Source organism: Phragmites australis, chromosome 11, assembly GCF_958298935.1.
Source record: "Phragmites australis chromosome 11, lpPhrAust1.1, whole genome shotgun sequence".
Lineage (NCBI taxonomy): Eukaryota > Viridiplantae > Streptophyta > Magnoliopsida > Poales > Poaceae > Phragmites > Phragmites australis.
Window position 1 is genome coordinate 24,146,618 of NC_084931.1, and position 21,764 is coordinate 24,168,381.

General features: G+C 43.2%; 1 protein-coding gene across 1 annotated transcript; it reads right to left on the bottom strand.

Moving 5' to 3' along the window:
• Nucleotides 1-8,833: 8,833 nt before the first annotated feature.
• On the bottom strand, nt 8,834-11,399 carry LOC133883828 (NAC domain-containing protein 35-like). Its single transcript, XM_062323212.1, has 3 exons — nt 10,911-11,399; nt 10,520-10,797; nt 8,834-9,586 (listed from the first exon to the last, which is right to left on the bottom strand). Exons 1-3 carry the CDS (start codon nt 11,158-11,160, stop codon nt 8,945-8,947), a joined length of 1,170 nt encoding a protein of 389 aa, XP_062179196.1. The 5' UTR covers nt 11,161-11,399; the 3' UTR covers nt 8,834-8,944.
• Nucleotides 11,400-21,764: the final 10,365 nt, after the last annotated feature.

The window sequence follows — 21,764 nt, forward strand, 5'->3', positions numbered from 1 at the left end:
GATAAGCCAATTCTGGCCGTTCTCACCTACTACGATAACCAAACCATTTTGGTTAAGGTGAAGAGTAGGAAGCACAATATAAAATGATGACTCAATTTGCTCAGGCATTCATTAGAGACGGGTATAATTGTTGTAGATTATATTCAGTCTGAAAAGAACCTTAAAGATCCTTTCACAAAAGGAATGATTAGAAAGGTCATTCAGACAGCATCAAGAGAAATGGGATTACTACCCACTGATAAGATTCACACTGACAGTAACCTATCCTAAGAGACCGAAGATCCCTCGAACTAGTCTCTAGGACAACAAGCTGTGTGGGCATAAGAGCAATTAGATCCTATTGGCTGCATTACTCTTCTATAGGAAAGGATGAGCTAACAACTCTTAATGAATTTAGTGCCAAATGGCAATAGAAATCATCCTACAGGACCTCTAAGAGAATTCATCTATATACGTATGATTGTGTGGTTGCAATGATGGAGAAGCAGGGTACTTTTCTACATGGTACTCATGAATAATGATACACAGACATGACCATAACATCTAACCCAAGAGCTAATGGATTGGCAGCCTAGTACAGATTGTTACATTGATGGAAGCTCTTACACCAAAATAGAGGATCAAGGTGTAATTCTCCTCTGTCTGTTCAAGCCAAAGTCTATATGACTAGGTATTGTGTTCAAACCCGACAGGTACACTCTACTCAAATCCTGTATATAAAACCGGATACTTCCAATATTAAAATTTGGTGGGGAATGTTGCAAATTTTGTAATTTTTAATGTGAGAAAAATTCTTTTGTGGGTCAAATCCTAGTAATTGGTTGGGCCTTCTTTCTTTTGCTTGGCCTAGGCCCGCGGTGGCCCGTCATAAGCAGCGACCGACTACTAGCGTTCAACATGGGTTTCACCAGTTGAGGATAAGGTTGGGAGTGCTTGGGTCAAGCGTTGGATGGCGGCAGCGAAACGGCCATGCCCGAGTCCTGTGCACGTCTGTGGGGCGCTCTAGGGTGTCAAGCGTGGCTGGTGCGGATACTAGCCACCGGATTCGCCCAGGGCCTACTCGATTAGAGGGGGGCGCACACGATTCGGAGGTGAAAATCCCTCAGCCTCGTGCGTGCATGCTTGAACTACTTCCCTTTTATCTACCCCTCTCCTCTCCTTGGTGGAAACAAATTGAATCACATTTTTTTCCCTATGTTCCTTCTCGGTTTACATCGGTGAGGTTGAGCCCGAGGTCACCTCGTGCTTGGTTGGTGTACATGGTGCTAGGAAGAAGAAGTTGCTAGTGTACAGAGCTGCGTAGCTAAGGCTCGTCCACACGTGCTGTTGCGGTGTGGTGAGACTTTGTATTGCCACATCCCAAAATGCTAATTATAGGACTAAGCATGCATAATCGTCATGGCGGTATGTTTTATGTGATTGGTTATTATTTTGGATATTTTTGGAGTGAAAATGGTATAGTAAGAGATAGGAAGACCCTAAATACCTTGGAGAAAAGAAGAAAAGAAAGAAGAAAGAAAAGAGGGGAAGTTAGAACAAAATTCAGCAAAAACCCTTCTCGCGGTCTGACCAGGCTCAACCACGGGCTGACCGTCACGTGGACAGTTATGTAGGCTTGCCACATGGGCTTCTAGCTGTCTGATCGACCCTTCCTACGGTCTAACCGCCAGCACACAGAGACTCCCTTAAGTGGTCGATCGCATCCCTCACTCCTTCTCTCTCTCATTTGCCTCTCTCTTTCCCTCTCATTCACACTCACACTCTCTCACTCCAACAAACCCTAGAGAGAGAGCTCCAAATCGATGTGTCGACGGCCAAAGATCAGAGATGGGGACTCCCACGAGCTTCTCGGAGGACTTCCCTAAGCTTCTTCCCCCTTTCCTCCCTGCTGGAGGGGTTTCCTCGCTGTTTCTTCCTCCACGAGTTTATTCACCCTCCAGGAGTCATATCGGTGATTTGAAGCTTCCCTGGAGGATTCTGATCCAATAAAAAATTCCTCTACACCGAGGTTAACATCCCCTTACCATTTTCCCATTATTTCCTAGCCCTACGCGATCGCCGTTTCGATTTTCGCTATGAACCCTGGTGAATACTAGGTCTAGATCTCATTTTTAGGGTCTTATGTGTTCGGACCATGCATGTCGTCCAAAAAATCATATAATATGTTTCCATAGTCCTATGGAGTATTTTGGTGCCCTTCGTCGTCAAAGGTTTCGCTGGAGTCCTCGCCGGTGACCCCACGAAGGTGCTGTCGGCAGGGTCTGGCGGTCTCACTGCCATTAGGGCCGATCTGACCACTAGTAGATCGGTTCAAAAAATCTGAATTTAGGAGTCAGACCGCCGTTAGGGCTAGTCTGATTGTTGGTCGATGATCTGACTGCCACCATGCCTTCGGTCTAACCGATAGGGCCCTAAACTCTCTGCACTCTCGCGGTCTGACCGCCAGCTCTTCAAGGCTTTGTGCACTTAGGTTATCTTAACCGGGGTTTCAAACTTTAGAATCTTAATCATTTGGCAGTCTTTTGCAAATGTTTTCAAAACACGATACTCTATTATTATCCAAGCATGCATCATTTGCACATTTTCCATCGTTTATTTGTTTATACAATACATTCTTTATTCATTTAGAGAGCATTGCGTCGAGAGTCCAAGAGAGTGAAGGCGATGCCAATCTACCTGAGTTCTGTGAGTGTTGCATCAGGAGTATCAGTCAAACACCAGAGCAGCAAGGCAAGCATCTAAGCATATTACACCTTTGTTTGAATTGAATGGAGTCTAAATTGATAAGCTGTCGCTTATGTACTTTTGCATGGTTAGCGAGTCGATGTCGGGTTCATATAGGTAGAATCTATATTGAATTGCATTACCTTTACCTTGAGTTGTTGATTATCTATATCCTTATAACCCTGTTCACCTTGTCGATGTCTAACTTAAGTTATTCTAAATGCTTAGCAATGCATAGGTCCCTGATAGAAATCGAGAGATGGTACAACTATTGTTTACGAGCTTATGGCTTACTAATTATTTACAAATGCAATGATAATAATGTGGGTTGTATGAGTTGTGAGTATGAGACGGGATGTTGACAGTGTTTAGGGTATCTTCTTCATCGGAGGAGTTCTCGGTGTAGTTCGGGAGAGGAACCCGGATGTCATAGACCGCTTACATCGTTTAAGCATCATTTGTTGTTGTAGTTAGCTCTAGCACTTTTCGTACTAACCACATGTTGATCTAATAGTAAGACAAGTTGATTACCATACATCATGCTGACGCTTACCGTGCGTCCCTATGACGCATAAGAGAAAAAAAGAAAAGTAGAAGCAAGGTGGCGGGGAGCCGGAGGTATCCGGGACACACTCGCGGTAACCTTGGTGTCATAGGGGCATATGCAAGTGGGTAGTTTTGGGTATGAGAAATATTGACACGTATACCCCTTGTGTGGCCACTCAAGCCGAATGGTCCTCAAATCATGTGGGTAAAGTTGTACCTCCTGCAGGGTGTAAGAATAATTCGAATTACCGCGCTCTGGGTTATGAGCATGCTTCTGTCCATTTGCAGCATTCGTAGAGTTGCGAATGTGAGTTGTGTGGTATAGTTGGATGGGATGGATTTAAGATGGTTCGATTTACAATTATGTTCATGAGATGATTCCATTTACGTTTATATGTAAGTCGAGGGTTACAGAGTAGAAAAGTATAAGTGGTTAAATATAGGTGCTAACACATAGGTGTTAAGATTGCTTACGCATGTGAATTTACTTAATCTTGTGGCTTATTTCTTGCTAATGACTCAATGCGTAATCCTTAGAGTCGGGTTATTTATATGTGCCTTCGTACTCACGTTGTTCTTTTAAGTTTTATCGATAAGGAGGAGCTCGTGTTTGACTACTTCACGCCCGCCAAATGTAGGTAGCGGAAATAAATAGTGCAAATTACTCATGTGGCATGCTTTTAGGTAGAGCATAAGGGCATAAGGCTTCACCTAGCTTTTGGTATTAATAGGTGTTATTATCTTCATCTTCCTTCGGCGACAATGATGGGCGATATAATTTCTTGGACTGTGACCTATGAGTCGTGTCTTGCCTCAATTTCAACTCGTTCTATCAAATCTCTCTGTGAGTTTTACCTCCTCTTTGTCCTAAACAATAGGGTTGCATGTCTTAATGCTTGATGATGATAAAATTCACTGAAACTGGGCATGCATTCTAAGTACAATAGATTGAACCTGTGTAGTTTTCTATTGCTTTGCTAATTTTGGCAGATTACGAGGGTTGTGTGTTGGGACTCTCGGTTTAGTTCCTGTATACCGAGTTCTGTGACTTGGTTGCTTCTCTATGCATTGTATGCTAACCTGAATTCCTGGATATGGTGCCACTATAATTGCTAGAGTAGTATAATTTGATGGTCTATTCTCTATTTGATCTGTTAGTCTGGTACTCAGTTAATGTTAGTCTCCGCAGATTTTGTTTTATTCTGTATTTTTGAATTTATTCAGTAGCTCTGTCTATTAAGCTTTGCTAAGTTTCAAAGAATATTTGTCAGGTTCTATTTCTACGTATGATCTTAGTTACATATCTAGTCTTTGATGTGTAATATGATCAACTAGTGAGCAAAATCTTGTTGTTTTGGGACAGTTGCTTAGAACCTTTTGAGAGCAGTTTTATTACAACACCTTATTGTTCAGTTCATTAACTAAAGATAGTGAATGCTTTTACTTCTGATCTGTTTATACACTCATGTAAGATCATGTTCAATGACGTGCTTTTGTGCTATCTCAATTTTATATGCGGGATTGTTTCATGCTCATTTTGTCGCACTTTATACAACATTTCACTGTTAGATACTTTGCTGTGTGATGCCAGCCCACTACATACATGTCGGTGTACACAAGCTGTAAACTTCTTGTGTACTTTATGTTCTATTTGTTTACGACGCAACTACCCAAGGCCTTGTTTGGATGGGCCGAAACTCCAGCCAATCCTGGGACCCCGGCGTGGATTTGGCCTCCCAAACAACGCCGAAATGGAAAGACCGGTTTCCCGCTGTTCGAAAAATAAAAAGGTAGTATGCTAATTCTGAATTCTGATCACGTGAAGTATATGGTGAGATATACTTGGGACTCTTGGTTTTCGTGGAATTTTTATATTTTAATTTTTTTAAAAAATATATTTTAATGGTACACTTCTAAAAAAAATATTTTATGAAAATAGATCATTTTGCACGATGTTACTACATTTAGCGTCGTTGTTGAATAGCACGGTTCCGTGATATTGGTGTTATACTATCGATTTTCTATTTTGAACTTAAAAAATCATACAAGACGCCGAATGTCCTGACGCCATAAAAATAGTCTATTTTTAACTTTGTTTCCTCGTAGATCCGTACTTAAAAAAGTTTTTAAAAGGGCAAAAATCTAAAAATTCCACCTTTTGTTTTCCTCTAGTCTTCAGATGACGCTCTGTGTGCATGGACCCAGCCTGAGCATCCTCCTGTAACGGAACTTCTGGTGCAGAACACTGCAGAAGTTCTGGAAGTTCTACAGCGATGTAATCCAGCCCTTCTTCAGGCATGTCCTGCTCCTGCACTTGATGCATACGCCACGCTGCAAGGACAGAAAATAGTGCGGTGAGTGAACTAAGACAGCTGGGGTTGAACCCCTTTTCGGAGATGGAAGTGGAACACTAAGGTACCAGCATTCTCTGAATTTCTCTTTTGAACTAGTTACCTATTGATTTCTCTTTGGGGCTGTTTGTGTTTCCGAAAGCTGAAACTAATTAAGGATCACTTTCATGGTACTAGTATAGCATCTGTGTATCAATAGAACCTAGCTGATTGCAAGGTGATGGTGGGTGATGGCAGGCATGTCCTGACTCTTTCTCTCTGACAAACCTTTCGCAAGAAACTCACATTTGAGCTCAATGGTCACAGAAGAATGCAGAATCAAAGGTGCCGTCTACACTGGAGCCGAACAGTCGCTAGCTTATGCATCATTTGATATGAAGCCATGAACTATATATATACGAACTATATGCAAGGAGAAATCAGCATTTTCTCCGTTTCAAGCAAGCGTCAACAATTAATTCTCTACAAGCTTTATTTCTTTCCTAAGTCTGATATTTCAGAATCTGGCTAGTACTTGTGAGGAACTGGGATTTCAATTTCATGACGTAAAACCGCGCGCGACCTTGAATTCACATTCTTCACATCCAAAAAAGCAGTTCCTGATCTTACGCATGTGATAGCGGTGACCATCGAGCTTTGCGGTGGTATGCATGTGTGTGTAATCATGATCAGTGGGGCTAGAAATGAAACGAGAAAATGCACAACTGGAGGTTGTCGTGTTCCGTGAATCCGTGTTCATCATCACGTACCATTGCATTCGCCAAACGGCATGCATAAATTGGCTTGGAGAAGCTGGACCAGTACATATCGCTCAATTGCAGCTCGCTCGCTCATGAGTCATGATAGAGGTGATGCTAGCTTTTTGCAACTTTTGATGAAGGTGCATGATATGTGGATCCCCTGGAAGATCGTCGAAGAGATGGGATAATTTTTCACCGAGAGTTGCTTGCCGTAGGAGTAGGAAGGCAAAAGTCAACTGTTCAATATGCATGAGAACTAGTGGCTGACATGTGGGCCACACACTTCAGGTATCTTTGATTGTATTGATACTCTATTCAAAGTACGACCTTAGTATAAGATCCGCAGAAAACCTACTTAATTGCATATATTGATGATATATGTCCTATGGTTCATATCTAGTGCTAGCATGATTGCATGAGTAAAAACGTTCAATGAGAAGATATCAAAAGGATTGGTTTTGCTATTGTACTCAAAAACGAATGAGAGGTGAGATGGTTAGAGAGGTCACGCACGCGGAGCTTCTGATCGAGATCATGAGTTCGAGTCCTAGAACTCATGTGAAAAAATAGCGAGTGAGCAGTGATCGGTACTCGGGCTTCTAGTCGAGGGCAAGTGAGCAGTAGTTGATTGAGCGTCTCTGGTCAAAAAATATTTTTTTTTTTTGCTTTTTTCAACCACAAACATGTTGAATCGGGGACCAGCAATCACTGTCGGCTGACGCCTTCAGACGACAATGATAACCCCTTCCACTGTCAGCTAAAACCTTCAGCCGGTAGTGATAGTTGAGGACTATCACTGCTTGTTGCCCACTATCAGTTCCAAAACCGACAGTGAAAAAGGTTTTGGAGCCGACAGTGTTAAGAATTTCTACAGTAGTGTTCATCTTGTCATCTTCTTTGAGTAGCGAGCTCCACTTTTGCATGAATGAGACAACGAGGTATAAGACATCATGAGGCTTGTTTGGATACATCTAGATCGCCATTTTGTTCTTAGAACGCCATAAGGCCCACACTAGACCTGCAAAAAGGAACAGATCTAATTTTTTAGAGTTTTTAAAGATCCCCTGTAACCAGTTTGCCCATAAGTCAGCCATCGAGCAAGGGAAAGTGTTCCATCTGAAAATCTCTCGCATGGCGCTCCGTACGCATTGTGCTATCACACAACCAAAGAAAAATGTGGTTGGTATTTTCCTTGGTTACCACATAGGCTACATCTCTCACTCTCCTTCTACCCCCTTTTCTTAAGGGAAGTGGCTGCATGAAGTTTATTGTGAATTATTTGCCACAAGAAGACTTTATTCCTGAAGGGAAGTATACAGCTCCAAATAATTGGTACCCTTGCTGGATACACCCTCAATGAGAAGTCTATATAAAGATTTAACGGTAAATCTCCTTGATTTATCCAAAGCGGACTTCATCCTCTTCCTCATTCAGCTGACCAAACTGCAATCTATTCATTAGCTCTTCCCACTGTGGCATGTTCCTCTCAACTAGGCTTCTTTTGAGCTGAATATCCCAATTCCCATTACACCAGCAATCAGATACTAAGTGTAAATCCTAATTTCAGCTTTCATACATGAAACCGGCGTACAATTGAGAAAGAATATAAGTTGTAACAAGAATTATATACTTCAGAGAACACACCAAAAATCTAGAGCACCCAACTTGCCACTTGGACGACTCATATATCTGAATTGATCGATAAGACAACCTCAGTAGTCTTTTGATCATATGCCAGATAGATTGTCCTTTCCATCAATCATATTGTAGATATATACAACGGAGAGAGAATCTCAATCTTACCCATGCATGCATCTTGAGCTTGTCTAGTTTTTGCCCTTCTCCAGCAAGCAATTAGCAGAAAGCGCACTCACAGTTGGTAATCGTAACTGACAGCAATGAGCTAGCAAATACTGTTGCAAAGGTGAAGAACAAAAGCCGCTGCAATGATCACATGAATTTATTAATTCCATGCATGCACCACAGCACAAGCCAACTTAACCTGACCTCTCCGAAAGATTACAATTCCTGTGGACACATGCATGCATGCTAGCTTTTATCTGACACCCACCCCCTGCAAAGTCTTCCTCCCAATCATGCAGAAAGAAACAACCCCCTGCTGCAACGGTCTCCTTCCAATCACGCTGACATTATTTCATGTGCCATGCAGTTTAACTGTCAAAAAGAAAAACCTACCAGCAAAAGCTTTTGAGTGAGTTATCCACCGATCATATTAGTAGTTAAACACAGGTAAATTTTGAGTGAGCAATAAATGAAATAAGTTGCGCCCTGCTTGAAACACAGGTAAATTTCCTATATATTCCTGCAAGTACGGAACTGTTTCCTGTGAAATGTCTGCAGTCTAAACAGGCTCTTAAACAGGAGCGAGTTAAGGACATGCATGCTGCATATTGAAACCGATGCCGCAATGCTTACAAATCACCTATTTTCAGTTCCTGAATCCTGTTCAGTTCTTTTGATCAAATATGCTACTTTGCATTATGCTTGTGGCCAGATTGATATAAGGGTGTATATAAATAGCCTACACTGATGGTAGGTTTTCAGAATTAACTGAGTTTGGGCTCACATGTACTTAAAATCAGAAGCACTGTAATCCCTAGCCGTCGTGTCGGGGACGGGTTTCCAGTCCCAGCTGAGCTTGTCAACGACGGAGGCCAGCGGCGCCGCCATTGGCAGCACACCAAGCGGCGTCATCTGTTGGGACGACATTGGTTGCGGTGGCGGCAAGGGGAGGAAGTGGCTGCCGACAGCGGCCTGGTGGTTAGTGTAGGCGCTCTGGCTGTGACCAACCAGCGTGCTCAGCTCGTCGACAGGCCTGGAGCTGCCCATAGGCGCGGCCGCCATATTGAGCAGCGAGTACGTGGAGGAGAGGACGGTCGGGTCCTGTGGCGGTTGCAGGGCAACGGCCGCTGTTGAGCTCGCCAAAGGCGCGTAAGCCCGTGGCCTTGGGGGAGGCAGAAGCTGCGGCCCATTGTGCGCGGTGACCACTTGGTCCATGATGACCGGCGGTGACGCCGACGAGCGCTCGCCTTGGAGCAGGTAGAAGCTGGGCAGCTGCGTACTTGACAGTGGTGTGGACGAAGTCGGCGATGGCACGTCGGTGGGGGAGGCGGTCCGCCGCGCCGAGGAAGTGTGACTGCTGGATGAAGGCTGGCCGTCGTCGATGCCGGAGCGCTTGTAGACGCGGCAGAGCGAGATCTCGGACTGCATGAGCAAACATCGTGACTTGTGAGGCAAGGTATATACTCTTGAAAATTAAGCATCGTAGAATTGAATTACTAGAATCCCATAGCTGAAGAAATTTAGTAATTAGAGTTTGTTTGTTTTAGTTTTAGATTGTGAGAATCCAGTTTAATCTGTATAATTATTTGTGAAAACTTCTTTTCATCATATTATGAATTGAGAATTTATTGTATAATTTAGCTTATGAATTATAAGAATTCGTTTTTATATTATAACTGTATTTCATTTTTAAAGGTAGAATCCATAATCGAAATAAAAAAACAAATATGACGTTAATATAGCAAACATGGATAGGAGAAAGACGAGTTCCATTGACAGTACAGAAAACAGATCGAGATCGAGTAAATAGGCTATATATATGAACTTTACGATGAATTACTCCTCAACAAAGTTTAAAGATGAGTTGAGACTTGAGAGTTTGAGACAGGAGGCTGGTTAAGTGATAATTTGATTAGATAATTTAGCGAAGGGAAACCAAATTACTAATCACTTTAGTTTGAGGATGCAAAGATCTTGCAGAATCTGTAGGACATGGTATCTAGCTAGGAGGTGAATTCTAAACTTTTTAGCTTTTACGCATGTCGGGTGGCTACGCATACGTGTGCCAAAAAGAACAAGGAGCAAAAAGCAAACCCTAACTCGTAGATCTGAAAAGAAAAGGAAAAGGCATCTTGCATATTCATACAGATCAAGCGACAAAAGTAAAAGTACCGAACGAAAAGTAGATCAATTTTAATTATCAAGCACACCAAACAACTATAGCTAGCTGTAACTCGATAATTAAAAAAAACGGAAATCGGATTTTGGAAGCAACGAAGCAAGAACTGTGCAGATAGGAATTGGACTCCTGAAAACCCTAATCTTTGGGGATATATTCCGGACTCAATTCACTACCTTGTGGATCAAGGGGTCGGCGTCGGCGGCGGGCGGGGGGAGGCGGTACTCGTTCATGATCCAGCTGCTGCGGACGCCCTTGGGGGCCTTGCCGGAGTAAAATACGAGCGTCTTCTTGAGCCCGATGGGGCAGCTGTTCTCGCCGCGGATCATACGGTCGGCGCCCGTGGCCTTCCAGTACCCTGACGCCGTCACCCTGTTCGGCCGGTCACCGTTCCGGTACTTGCGGTCCCTCGGCACGTAGAAGAACAACTCCTTCCCGCCCATCACCGCCATTGCTGCGCCGCCGAGCGAGCAACACAGTTAATTACAAGGAATTAGCGCCGGCCGATTGAGACCATTTGAGCTGATCGATGGAGCAGCGAAGCGTGCTGATGCATGTGTTAGTTACCGGGGAGCTCCCATGGGTCGAAGCGGTAGAGGTCGAGGTCGGCGATGAGGTCGACGTTGAAGCGCTTGCCCTCGACCTTGCGCCGGAGGTAGAACCCGATCAGCTCCTCCTCCGTCGGGTGGAACCGGAACCCCGGCATCACCAGGTCGCTGTCGTGCGAGTCCCCCGCCTCGCTATTGTTCCCCGGCCCTCTCCCTGCCGCACCAGCGCTGCCGGCGGCGCCGTGCCCGTCCTCGAGGTCCCCGCTCATGGCATAGCGCGGCCGGCAGAGCCGGCAAGCAAGCGAGAGCTAGGGCAACGCTGAGAGTAGGAGGACGAGGAGGAGACGGCGAGGGATTTGGGGGTTGCAAGCTAGTGGGACAAGAGGATAAGAGGGTGGTGCTTGCACGATTGATGAATGATATATACTGGAGTGGAGGTTTTGGTTACTGATCGGCCATTGTTGCCGCCACCCAGTGTCCACTTGGTGATGGCTACTGCCCTTCTACCTCTATGGTAGAGACTAGGCGTACTATTCGACTATTTGTACAGTTTGCTACTATTTGAGGTTGCAATGATTTATGTTAATTTGCAAACAACATACGAATCGATCATTTTCTGTTGATAGTTGACGCGTCTTGTTTAATTAATGATATATATGCAGTGACCACTTCTTTTCGAGGCTAATGACTAAACAGTACAGCGGAAGTCACATAGGAGCCATGTTCATTTAGACGTTAGACGTAGATAGCCAGCCACCTCATGACTCGGGACTAGACTGTTTAGACTATTTTGTACTGTAGTAAAAATACAAATAAATATATTTTTAAGTGAGATTTGAGGTATACCTTTCAAAAATAAAAATACAACTTCAATCATCTCTTATCCTCTAGTTCATTAATCAATAATTATTATAACATAGAAGATACAAAGTAGAGCACGCACTCCACACACATGAAGACAGCACCCAAGATGTGGGTGCTGGATTAGTGCCTGAGCTAGCCGTGGCAAGCGCACGTGGGTTGCTGGAGCGTGCCATCTGAGGGAAGCTAGAGTATAGATCCGATGGAGGAGGAGCATATATAGATTCATGGGTTAGAGCTAGTACCTGTTCATGGCAAGGGATTTGTAGAGCGGAGAGCTGACGGTGCGAGCGCGGGTAACGTTGTGGGCGCGTCAGCAAAGCGATGGCTCTAGCACGGCCATGGGCGACAACTCAGACAAGGTCGCAGGCGCAGGCGACCAACGATAGTGCGGGAGCAGGAGATGGCTCGAACGAGGCCACCGGTGTGGGTGATGGCGTAGGTGACAATGACGGCTCGGGCATAGGCGCGGGGGTTGCAACTGGCGCCGTCACCACAAATGAGAGGAGAGAGATGAGTGGGGAATGGATGGATTAGTTTAGATTATGTGCGATGAAGGGAATAGTTTTAGGGCCCAATTTTGGTCCCACGCACGGCCAAACCAATCCTCTTACGTGGACCCGCCAAACTCTACATATCCAAGATAGGTGTCTAGTCGTTCGTTTAGCCGACTAGTCGTGTCTAGCTACCGTCTAAATTCACTGACTAGTTCATCTTTGACTAGAGTTCACTGTCTAGACAGTCTAGCCATCTAGAGTTGCGTCTAAGTCATAAACTTGACATCGAGGCTTCAACTAGCGACTAGATATCATCTACATGAACATTGCGTAAGAGTTAATTTGCCTATGTTGAGGACATGATGAATGAAGAGAGGAAAATGCTAACTACTGATTAGTAAATAGTCTACTCATTAAAATATTGTAGTCTATTGCATGCCAGCAAATATTAATTTTATAGCCAATACTGTAACTATGATACAAGAGAAATTAATTATTATATTTATCTATCAGTGATATGTACTACTTTTATAGATAAGAGCTATATATGTTGTGCGAGATGCTCGGAGACGCCATCATTAAGTTTGTGATTTTGACTGGTTTTCTTCCCATTCTTTAATGCAACGATATGCAGTTCTTTCTGAGAGAAAAAATGAGATGACATCTGGGCCAGCTCTGAGGCCATGCTCCGGAGAAGTCTAGCACTTCTTTAGAGCTGAGAAGGTACTATATACCATTGACCCAAAGTAGGTTTTTCTCTCCTCCACCTATGTGACGCAAACCGTAGAAAGCCAAAATTTAGACTGAAATAACCACAAGCTTTATTTCAGGTCCTCAGCTTCTGTAGAAGCTAGCCCGTGCTCGAGCGCGGGTGCTCATACAGATATGCGCCAGCTCGATTTTTTTTTCTCGCGGGCATGCACGGAACGTGGAGGTTTGACTCTACAGTGTAGTCGAGCTTTAGCTAAGGTTTCACTCTAAGATCTCTAATAAAAATCATGTAGATAACATCGCACGATAAAAAAAAAAAAGCTAAGTTCTTCGGTAACACAGGCTCTAGATTCTAAAAATCTTTGATGGAGATTGGCCAAACAAGACTGAATGTCCTTTGCTAGTGATATTATTTTCAAACTTTCTGCTAGAAATAAACTCCTGCAATTAAAGATCTAGGACTAAAGAAAAACTAGCCATAAATGCATATACCATCACATTGAAACCGCAGTCTGCAATAAATCGATTTAAATTTCTACCAACTTCTTAGTATACAAGGCCAAGCGTTTGTTTTGCTATCGACACTAATTAGTAATTAATTAATGAGAATATTAAATATTTCTAATAATGCTTTTGCAGTTCTAAAACCTATAGGTATTGTCATATAGAATAATAATAACTTCACCAACAACAATGGTAAAGTACTCTCCTGATGACAAATTTATATCAAAAAATCATGATTTTTTTATACTCACACTACAATAGAAACAATCATTCGTGTCACTTGGTAAGTACCAGTTAGGATAAAACCGACACTGATCAAGTATCAATGTCAGGTCATAACTTCTCATGCTCAATTAACGATCGAGTCGGATTGAACCGACACTGATACTCAATATCAGTGTTGGCTCTTGGATCAAACCAGCACTGATACTACAGTGTTGACTGGTAACCATGAGCCGACACTAATACTGAGTATTACTGCCAATTCATATTACAGGCTGGAACTAATAAGTCTATAGTCTAAAAAAGCGTCTTATTCTCCCCCTAACGTGTCATCCCTAACTCCGGTGCCCCTTTCCACCACATCACCGCCGCACTATCACCTCTAACCTCCTCCACCATGACCGAGCTCGTGGTGAGCTTGCTTGAGTCGTTCTCTTCCTTTAGTATGCGTCGCTTTCCCGTTTGCCCGATGCCAGCGCAGGTCCCCACGTTGGACGAGCTTTCACCGCCCTTGTGTGCTCACCGCCGACCAAGTCGTAGCTGGGTCCATCGGTTAATAGGCACGCCATTGAGACTGCATGCTCATGTAGATGCTCTAGCTGTTCTCGGTAGGGCCGTTTTTGCCGTCGCTCGCTGCCGGCATGTTTGTCCCCGTCAATCAAGCCATCATCGCCACTCTGCGTCATTGCTAGCCGCCTTCCGGCCACCGCTGTCAACCACCTGTACCTCAGGCTAGTTCGTGAGAGTGTGTTGGTGCTGCTGGTGCCGCTCGATGGCTGAGTCGCGCCGTCGTTCAACGTCGGCGAGCTCGCCAGTGCCTCCAGGTGTGGGTCGAATTTGACCCAGGTCAGCGTAGCTTGGCCCCACGGTCAGTGATGATTGCTAGCCAGTCCCTGGTGAAAAATGAATTAGAGCCTTTTTAATAATCGGTTAATTCAAAAATTACCAAACAGAATTATTGTTCAACCATTAAATCATCTGAAACTTGCAAAATACATAGGAATTTAAAAATAGCTCCAAATGTGAAACCAATTTTGTTAGCTTTTTTTTTATCATGCTATTCATATTAAAAATACTAGGAGCCATGATATATGTACTGAAATTCTTTTAATTATTTAAATGTGTTTAAGTTTAGGTTATTCAGAATTAATTATTAGTATGTCTAAAATTGGTGAAACTGCATATTGATTATTGGTAAGCCATAAAAGTATATGATTATGCCATTATTACTTAGATCTCTAATTTTTCAGTAGTGATTTAAGGAAAAAATATTAAAATCACCTCTAAATAGATTAAAACCTAACTCCAATTGTGAATTAGTAAAAAAATTAAAATCACCTCTAAATAGATTTTGTACATGGGAGGGGCCATCAGTGCTGGCTCATGAAAAAAAATCGGCACTGATACGGAGGCCATCAGTACCGTCTTGTACCAAAAATCGTTTAATAGTTTAGTATCAGGGCCAGTTACTTGTTATGAACCGGAACTGATATTCTCAGTATCAGTACCTTTTTTAATGAGCTGGTACTGATACTCATTATCAGTGTTGGTTAATAAACTGATACTGATAGTCAGCTATTATTAGTGTCGGTTAAAAAACCGCAACTGATATTGTTTTTGAGTCAGCACTAATGACTATTTCTGTAGTAGTGTCAGGACATTTCATAAATTCATCCTACTAGCTCGGATTGCGAAAAAATTCATATAAGTTGATTTCTAAATTAATGGGTATTAAGGGGGCATTGGACGAGTGAGATTGCTCAAAATATTTATTTTGCTGAATTTTGAATTAAATCGTAAGGACTCTAGTATATATAGTCCAAATCTGCCTACCCAACAGACCTTGATGGTGTAACGGAAATCCTTTTTACATAGCAACCGCTTGACGACACGCAACGTCAGCGACGACATATAATTTGGCGACGATATATATATAAAGTGTGGAGTTAAAGAGGAGAAAGGGACTAGCCAAGATGGGTGCATCTTTGCGCGGCTGCCTCTTTCAGAGTTTTTTTTAATTTTATATTTTCTAACATTAATATTTAAATAAATAGATTTTTGATGACAATATTTATAATAATAGGTATCTACTGTTCTCTGAAAGAGTTGCAAGACAATATTTACATAAATAGGCGCATACAACCATTTGAAAGGGTTACAGTCCTTTCAGAGGGCGGTGAGGACGACAACGTGACAACAGAGCCCCTTACCGTCTTCTCAGAAGGGGCTTAGTCCTTACCGCCCTCTGAAATGGTGGGTAGGCCCCACCGAGCCCGTCGGTCGTACTACCACTTACTGCCCACTAAGAGGGTGGATGGGTAGCCCCTTGCCACCCTCTCAGTGGGCGGTTAGGCCCCTGCACTCACGCCGCCCTCACTGCCCACATACTATAAAATGGTTCAAAATCAGCTAAAATATCAATTTAAATCCAGAAAAAAAAAGAAAGGGAGGGGGAGGTGAGGGGAGGAGAGTAGAGGGAGGTAGTGCAGCGAAGCCCTACTGTTTTTTATCTGTGGATTTTGGATCTCAGTTTTTTGTAATTTTTCTAGACTTATGTTTTTATTAGTAATTAAAGTACCACTAGATCTAGGGTTTAGCAAGATAACAGTAGTTGCATTATATGAGACTAGGGATTAGAAGGATAATCAGAAATGATATTTTCTGTCTTTTATAGTATATTATAAAGATCTATTTCAATATAATAGGATAGCCATCAGATATATAGTGGTATTAAGAGTACGGTAGTATCCATTATCTAGATTTTATAAAATAATAATGTACCTTATAATTATATATAATTAGAAACTTTATTAAGTAGATGAATAGTAAATTAGTGAGGTTGGTTAGTTTGCTTAGGAGCAATATTGGTTGTAGTGAACTAAACGTATTGTTAGGTGATTATTGGTTTCGGTAATTTTGTCAGAGTTTCGATAATCAGAAGTTGTTTTTCGGTATTAACATTTGACATATTTTTGTATGTTTTCAGGGATGTCCGATAAGCTATATTTTCAGACATATTATGGTGAAGATCATATGGTTATGGTACTAACGGTGTAGACCTCTCTGAATTTCAGCAAGTCGTGAAGAGACTTAGTAGAGCTAATGAGAGGACCAATAGTGAGCGTGTGCAAGTGGCTGATGCACTATTTTCAACTAGATCCCCAGTAACATGAGCTTAAGCTAAGAGCTGTGCCAAGCCGTGCTACTCAGGGGTATTTCGTAGAGCTCATCCCAATTAATACGACATCTACTTGGAGGTAGTACATAGATATAGCATGTGAACGTGGTTTCCCTCTTATGCTACTAGCTGAGGCGTACCAGAAGGATCCAACAGAGATAAACGTTGGGGAAGCAGCAGCAGGAATAAATTAGGCAATGGTGAATGAAGTAGACTCAACAACTGTGAGGGACGAGCAAGACGTGGGAATGTGCGAGAGATGCAACTGAGGGGTGTAGCCGATGAGGGGGAGTAAATCCCTAACATAATTGAATAAATGGAGATGGAGGATCAGGAGCTAGAGGAAGCTATTGTCGATGATGATCATCCAACGAGTAGGGAAATGCTCATGTTCGTGCAAAGTGGAGAAATCAGGACTTTTCAAAGCTGGTGGTCAGTGAGGGTCATCGGACACCTTGGAAATATCATGAGAACGAGGTGTCCTAGGGTGCTATGTGCCCTAGTAAGGAGGTTGTTATTGATGCAGTGAAATTCTGGTCACTGTCTCTTCAGAGACAGTTCAAGTTTGTGAAGTCAAGCAAAAGGAAGTACGACGTCAAGTGTTTGGTTCCTAATTGTTCGTGGCATGTGCCCGCATTTAGGGGGAAGTGGGTTGGCCACTAGCAGTGCTCAATAGTTAGGGAGCATAACTGTCACATTGAGGAAATAGAATTCTTCCATCAGAACCTGTCATCTGATTTTGTTGCCAATGTTCTGTACGGAGATATTGTGGACAACTTAAAGTATGAGCCATGATCAATAATCCAATTATTGAGGAAAGGTTCCAATACACAATAAACTACGCCAAAGCATGAAGGGCGAAATAGAAGGTTATTGAGATGAGGTTTGGGACATATGAAGATTCATATGATAACTTACCACGTCAACTAGCCACAATATGTGTGAGAAACATTAGAAGTTACTTTGACATCAAGTATTATCCCTCAAGTGAGAAGCTTGGAAAGCGAGTATTGCAGCATGTTTTCTTTGCATTTGCTGCAACCATCAAGGTATTTAGGTATTTTTGTCCCATTATTTGTTTGGACGGGATGTTTCTCACTAGGACGTATAAAGGACAGATATTGTCTGCAATTGAGGTAGACGGGAACAACCAAGTTATACCACTAGGGTTTGCCTTCGTGGAGAACGAGAACAGAGAGAGCTAGTATTGGTTCCTTTAGCAGGTCAAGCATGCAATTGTTCTGGACTAGCCCGATGTGTGTTTGATTCATGATAGACATACATGGTTGTTGCAGGCTTTGTTGGATATGCAATATGGCAGTGTTCGATGGTGTGTAAGAGCAAAGTGGCCCGACTTGAATAGTAGGTGGTGCATAAGGCATATGGGTACAAACTTTTACAGACAATTCAAAAATAAAGACTTGATGAGTCTTTTCAAGAAATTATGCAGCCAAAACCAGCAGAGAAAGTTCAACACACTATGTGCAAGACTAGATGAACTAACTACGAAGCAGACAGCTGATGTAGCAGACACTGGAGATGAACTGGTTGCTCTTGGATCCATCCCAACAGATACTCCCCAGATAGAAACTTGGTCAGTGTCAACTGTTAGGAACTTTTCTCAGTGGATACAAAATGAGACAAGAGAGAAATGAGCATTGATGTACGACAATGGAGGGGCAAGGTATGGGATAATGACAACTAATCTTGCTGAGATCTACAACTGGGTTATGCGGGGTATCAGGTCCCTCCCACTTGTTAGAATTATTTAAGGTATTCTACATGAAACTTGCAGATATTCCATTGATTGCTACGCAGCTGCTTCAAAGGCAATGACAGATGACCGTATACTGTATGGATCAATGCTATGTGAGTACATGAAAAATGCCACAAAGAAGGCACATATGCACCACGCAAATCAGGAGGGAACTACGGAACATAGGTTCAGTATCTTGTACCGGGATAAGGGTCGTAGGGAAGACAGACGAGAGCGCCATGTGCAAGAGTGCGTACTTAGGATTGGAACATGCATCTGTATGTGCCAGAAGCCACAATTGCTACACAGGCCGTGTACACACGTCATAGCTACATGTGGGGAGCACAATATGCTACCCCGATAATATGTTTCCCCTTACTTTATGAAGAATCAGATACTGAACACATAGAACCATGAGCTTTATAGCTATGACATTGTTGATACGTTTATAAGTAACCAAGGTCCCACGTGAATCTACGTTGTAGACAAAGAGAAGATGAAGTAAACACCGGGACGTCGACAAACTCGACAGATTCAGAACAATATGGATGAATCTGAGCTGGGTCCAAGGGTGAAGCGATGGAGCAAGTGCGATGAAACAGGTCACACATACAAGTATTGTCCGAAAAATGCACTTGGTGTGTAGTTGGGGTCAAGACAGCTGTCAGGTGTGAATGTGTTTAGTGTATCTCGATGTTATATTTGTAAAGTTTTTACCTTACGTATGTACGTTGTTGTTGGACTTTACATTTGTATTTGATTCTGTATCTATATATTGTAATATGTTCATGTAACTTTGTGTACCTGTATATTATATTTTGTTCACGTAACTGTGTGTATATGTAATATGTTCATGTAACTTTATGTACTTGTATGTTATATATTGTTCACGTAATTGTGTGTATATGTAATATGTTCATATAACAGAATGTTTATATTGTGTTTCAATGCAGATATTGTGCACCCACCGACCCCTGAGCTTCTTGATCTATAGTGAATAAGAAGCACCGCAGCTTCTTGTATGCGGTTCACCAAATAGAGTTAGGAGTTTTCCGACCACGTGCCTCTGGGGAGCTACTTACGATCGATGATCGTTGGAAGCACCAATATGTTGCGAGTTAGCTGCGTATGTGCCTGATTATTTATTTATTACATGTATTACATTCACTTAATATTCCAAATGGTACAGGTTGGGAACATCTGGAGTCCTTCTGTTGTGTCGTTTGGTGGAGGCCCTAGCGACAGAGAACCCTGAGGCAGCCGTGAGGCATATTTTGATCGCTCGCTGATTGCTGCATTGGTCGATCGGTGGAGGCCTCAAACCCACACTTTCCATCTCCCCTGTGGTGAGATGGCTCTAACGTTGCAGGATGTAGCCTACCTGTTAGGCTTACCTTGCATTCGAGTCGTCGTTGGAGTTGTCGACGTGGATGCAGACTAGATGAACGTCATGCTCGCGCGGTTCACCCCTGTTGTTCTTGTCAGATCTATGAGGGCCCACAAAGAAGTGTATCCTCCGGTTCCAAGTACCTTGCCATTTACTTTATGATTTGCAAGATATTTTACTCATCATCATTTGCATTACTTCAAGTCGGCATACATGCACCCGAACGCCGGTGCGTACTCAGTCTCAAGGTACATGGAGGCCTACCTGCTTTGGTTGTTCGACTGGGTTATGTTCACCAGCAGCCAAGACCACCTAGTGTCGAGGACCCTTGTTCCGTACGCAAGGAGGATCACAGATGTGGAGCCCAATGATGTCCCCTAGTTGAGCTGGACCTCCGTTGTCCTAGCGGCGATGTATTGGGTCTTGTGCGATGTGTGCACGAAGAAGGAGCCGTAGGCCACATTTGTTGGGTGCCCACTGCTACAGCAATTGTGGTCATATGAGTGGTTCATGGTCGATCGACCCGTTGTGGATCAGTCCCCGTACCCTGAGGAATGGTACAGGGAACTAGAGGAGGATAGGCCCGCCATAGGTTCGTTGTGGTGTCGACATCACGTACGTAAGAAACATAGCTATGTTTTACTTTCCACATGTTTTGAGTCCGATTTCTTACTATTTTTCTCCATAGCTGCACTAGGCGCACGAGTAGACCCACAACACGTACGAGCATTTTAGGTTGTAGTTCGGCCATCTGAATCCAAAGGATGTGGTCTGGACCCCCTGCAAGCTAAAACTTGATTATATAAGTCTGTGCGCCTTTTGTTTTGTCTCTATTTTGCGAACGTGACTTGGACTACTGCCTTACGAAGAAGCCACTTGTCTTCGATATCTACGTCGAGGAGTACTCACCCCACCGCGTCATGAGGCAGTTCATACGCTTCTAGGCGTTCCCCCTCATCAACGTTTGCACAGTTCCGGGCCATGTTAACAAGTAACTAAAATCAAATATATAATCCATAGCATTCATCTCATTTATAGTCTATCTAACATGGTTGACTTGCAAATATACACGTAAGGGCCAACCAGGTGGCAACTTCTGGGCAGATCGTTTGGCGCCATACGTCTCGGCGTGGGCCTATGCCCTTGAGGATGTCATCGAGGAACCTCATCCTTTCTCCAACCCGAGATTCGAATAGTATCTATGGTGGTACGTCCCGCATACACGTACATAAGCCACCTACACCCCAGATATTGTCCGGTCTCACGTCGCTTCGACTACGGAGGCCTACCCGGGCCATTGAGACGAGGATGCTGCATTAGAGGTATGTTTAATTTACGTCTCATTGTTTATCATATAATCTCATAAGAACCACCATAAACTGAAATTCATATTTCATGTTTGTTTCAAGAGATCGATATCATATACAATATCTATAGGGACACGGATAGAACCATGGAGCGCCTCGGGCAAGAGATTCAGCTTCGTGCAGCGGATGTAGCGGGATTTGTTAAGCAGATTTTTGACAAGATCGTGTGGGCCCTAAAGCTTACCTCATGCCGATCCACCGTAGACGTCACTAGTGCTCCTTCCAAGTCCAGTGGGGTCCACGCAGAGTCGTCCAGGAGGTCTAATGTGAAACGACCTCCACCGGGACCGGCATCCACACCGCCACCTCGACCATGGCCTCCAGGGTTGGACACAATAGGTACGAATTTTTCTTACGCATGGTGGTAAGCGATATTTTTTTTACTAATGC

Excerpts from the sequence above, each read along its gene's own strand:
- LOC133883828 (XM_062323212.1), bottom strand. The coding sequence starts at position 11,160 with ATGAGCGGGGACCTCGAGGACGGGCACGGCGCCGCCGGCAGCGCTGGT. Across the intron at positions 10,798-10,910 it reads CGACCCATGGGAGCTCCCCG|CAATGGCGGTGATGGGCGGG; the intron begins GTAACTAACACA and ends TCGGCGGCGCAG. Across the intron at positions 9,587-10,519 it reads CCGACCCCTTGATCCACAAG|TCCGAGATCTCGCTCTGCCG; the intron begins GTAGTGAATTGA and ends TTGCTCATGCAG.